Source organism: Cornus florida, unplaced genomic scaffold (assembly GCF_030987335.1).
Source record: "Cornus florida cultivar Cherokee Brave unplaced genomic scaffold, ASM3098733v1 CherokeeBrave_3.0.0_Hap2_Chr04, whole genome shotgun sequence".
Classification (NCBI taxonomy): Eukaryota; Viridiplantae; Streptophyta; class Magnoliopsida; order Cornales; family Cornaceae; genus Cornus; species Cornus florida.
The window spans coordinates 67,378,755-67,381,772 of NW_026775574.1; the positions used below are offsets into that span (position 1 = coordinate 67,378,755).

Sequence of the window (3,018 nt, forward strand, 5' to 3'; positions counted from 1 at the left end):
CAAATATAGTTGATCGTTTATCTCAGGATTGCAAAGTCCAACGAGGTTTTTCCTGTTACAATTGGTCTATTCTACCAATTGGGGTTTCCTCACTAAAATCCTAGTGTCATCTTTCAAACTCTATTTACTTTACTTGCACTTTAGTTTTGCTTTGTGGTTTGAATTTAGTTTTATTTCTGTAAAATTAAAATTGGATAAAAGAGCAAGTTGAATCTATTAACCACTTCTCTAGGTTATCTATCTATATTATATTCCACAACTATTCCGCTGCGTACCAACTCTTAACTAGTGATATCAGAGCCATCCTCTACACATTGAGTTGTTCCTTGTGGAATTTTTTTTTTAATAAAAAAAATCTCTATTCTTGTTTTTAAAATTTGATATGGATAGTGTTCTTAAGGAAGGTGGATTTATTCAACGTACTCCTTTGTTTGATGGTGATAACTATGCTTTTTGGAAACCTAATAGACAACTTTTCTTATGACTCAAGGTAAATATGTTTGGGCTGCAATTGAAAAAGGTTATAAAAATCTACAGTCACAAATGATGGTGTTACCATTGGAAAAGAAGAGTCTGAGTGGACTTCAGCTAAGAATAATGCTCTAGAAGAAAACACCAAAGCTTTGTTTTCTTTATTCAAATCGGTTGTCCAATATGAGTTAGCTCGTATTGCTCATTGTAAAATTGCAAAGGAGGCATGGGATATACTTCAATTTACCCATGAGGGAACAAATGAAGTCAAATCTTCAAAGATTGAGATGCTTGCGTTTCAATTTGAAAATCTTAAGATGGAAGAAGATGAAACCTTTTCTGAGTTTTACATAAAACTCAACCATATTGTGTCTGGCCTTAGAAACCTAGGAAAGAAAGTGACAGATAAGAAGATTTACAAGAAAATCCTTAGGTCTTTGCCTGAAAGGTTCAGAATCAAAGTTGAAACACTGCAAGCAACTTAAAACATCACTACCATGCAAGTTGATGAGGTTGTAGGTCATATTAAGAACTATGAGATCAAGTATTATGGAAATTCCCAAAAATCTAAAGATTTAGCCCTAAAAGCTTCAAAGTCTGAGTCTTCCAGGTTTGAGGTTAGGTATAATAGTGAGTCAGATGAAGAAATTGCTCTCATGACTAGGAAGTTCAGGAATTTGATCAAGTTTAAAAAGATGAATGCATTTAAGAAAGGGGGAGAGTCAAGGTTTAGGAATATAGAGTTTCATCTAGGGGAAGTGAGAGACAAGATAAAAGGAGAGAAGAGGAGTCTAAAGGAACTGAGATTAAATGTTGGACATGTGGAGGTATAGATCATACATCAATAGTTTGTCCAAGTCCCAAAAATAGCTTTGTTGCTAGGAAAGAGTCCAAAGATAAAAAGAAGGGTAAAACAATCTCATTAGCTCTAAGGTTCAATTTAAATCCAACAAGTGTTCAATCTCTTGGGACGATCCTTACTTACTTCATACTACATAGTATAAGTATCTAGTGGTTTTATAAATTTAAAATGTGATTCACACTTGACACTCTCTAAAGTTTTAACACATTTTGTACACATTGCTCAATTAACATCACGTTTTTGGCGCTGTTGCTAGGGATTGACAGTTTGGTTGAAATTGAATTAAACATTAGTGTTTCTTTGATTGTTTGTTTTAATTTTCAATTTTATTTGTCTTACTTGTTACTCTTATTCAATTAGGTACTTGACTACAAGGAAAACAAGCTTGGGATTCCGATGTTGTTGCTTGGGACCATTGTGAGCAATTCTTGAAACTCTTGTAGCTTAATTGTTCATTGCTTATTATTTGTAAAGTAGCCCTTGTCGAGGCTAATTACATTTTTTTAATTTCTTGTCCAAGCATGAGCCCTTGTTGAGGTTATTTACTTTGATGTTAAGAGCATGGGTCCTTGTCGCGACCATTAATTTCTTTCATTGATAACATGGGAGTATGGGAACATCATATGTGGGGGTTGTGAATTATTGTTGATTGAAGTTGTTGGTGTGTTGACTAATTCTTGGGCAATTTTTTTAACTCTTAATCATCATCACTCCAATGGAAGACCAAAATGAGAATATCGGGTATCTAGACCCCAATGTGATCCAACATCCTCCTCCAGATCAATTTCCTCTCGGAGTTCAAGCTCCAAATCCTCCAATGGTCATTCATGATCATTACACTCCTAATGTGTACGATGCGCCAACATGTATCCAATTGCCAAATTTTAGGGCCAACCATTATGAGATTAAACCCTCAATTATCCAAACATGTCCTATTTTCCATGGCTTAAGCAATGAAGAACCCTACAAACATTTGGATAAGTTTTTTGAGGTGTGTTCCACCATGAAAATCATGGATGTCCCCGAAGAAGTTTTCAAATTAAAACTCTTTCCTTTCACTCTTCGGGACAAAGCTAAATATTGGTTTAACAACTTGGGAGTTAATACTATAACATCATGGGCTTAGTTGCAAAATAAATTTTTAAAAAAGTATTACCCCGTAAGCTGAACTAATTCAATGAGAACTTTGATTCATGAGTTTTCTCAAGGGGATGGAGAACCCCTACATAAAGTGTGGGAGCGTTTGAACGACTTGCTAAGGAAGTGTCCACATCATGGCTTTCCAAAGTGGCAATTAGGTCAATGCTTCTACGAGAGCTTATCCCATGCCCACAAGGGTATAGTGGATGTTTCATGTGGAGGTTCATATTTTGGAAAACATGAGGATGATATTTGGCACCTCTTTGAGAATATGAGTGAAAATTCAATGCATAAATTTCAAGCCTCTCGGGTAAGTGGTAATTCTAATGTGGGAAAGAAGAAAAAATCAAACTTGTGTCAAGTAGAGAGTCCAATGAAAATTGTAGCAGAGGTTAAAACTCTTACCCAAAGGCTTGACCAATTCTTGTTGAGTCAAAGACCAGCAATTCAAGTATCCTATTCTTCCCACTCGCATAATGAAGTGTGTATGATTTGTTCTAGTTGCAATCACAATACTTCCAATTGTCCACAAGGACAAGCCTTTA

The 3,018-nt window shown here is 35.4% G+C and overlaps 1 protein-coding gene and 1 non-coding gene across 2 annotated transcripts; one reads left to right on the plus strand and one right to left on the minus strand.

The window, feature by feature from the left end:
* Positions 1 to 382: 382 nt before the first annotated feature.
* LOC132305054 (uncharacterized) lies at positions 383 to 956 on the plus strand. Its single transcript, XM_059802740.1, has 2 exons — positions 383 to 437; positions 538 to 956. Exons 1-2 carry the CDS (start codon positions 383 to 385, stop codon positions 954 to 956), a joined length of 474 nt encoding a protein of 157 aa, XP_059658723.1.
* A 1,551-nt stretch (positions 957 to 2,507) lies between these two features.
* LOC132305829 (small nucleolar RNA R71) lies at positions 2,508 to 2,614 on the minus strand. Its single transcript, XR_009481707.1, has one exon. It is a non-coding gene; the product is annotated as a small nucleolar RNA R71 (small nucleolar RNA).
* Between the last annotated feature and the right edge of the window lie 404 nt (positions 2,615 to 3,018).

What these genes read in the sequence shown, in the direction of transcription:
- LOC132305054 (XM_059802740.1), top strand. Translation starts at nt 383, where the DNA reads ATGGATAGTGTTCTTAAGGAAGGTGGATTTATTCAACGTACTCCTTTG. An exon ending in ACGTACTCCTTTGTTTGATG is followed by an intron (nt 438 to 537) that starts GTGATAACTATG and finishes AAAAATCTACAG; the next exon opens with TCACAAATGATGGTGTTACC.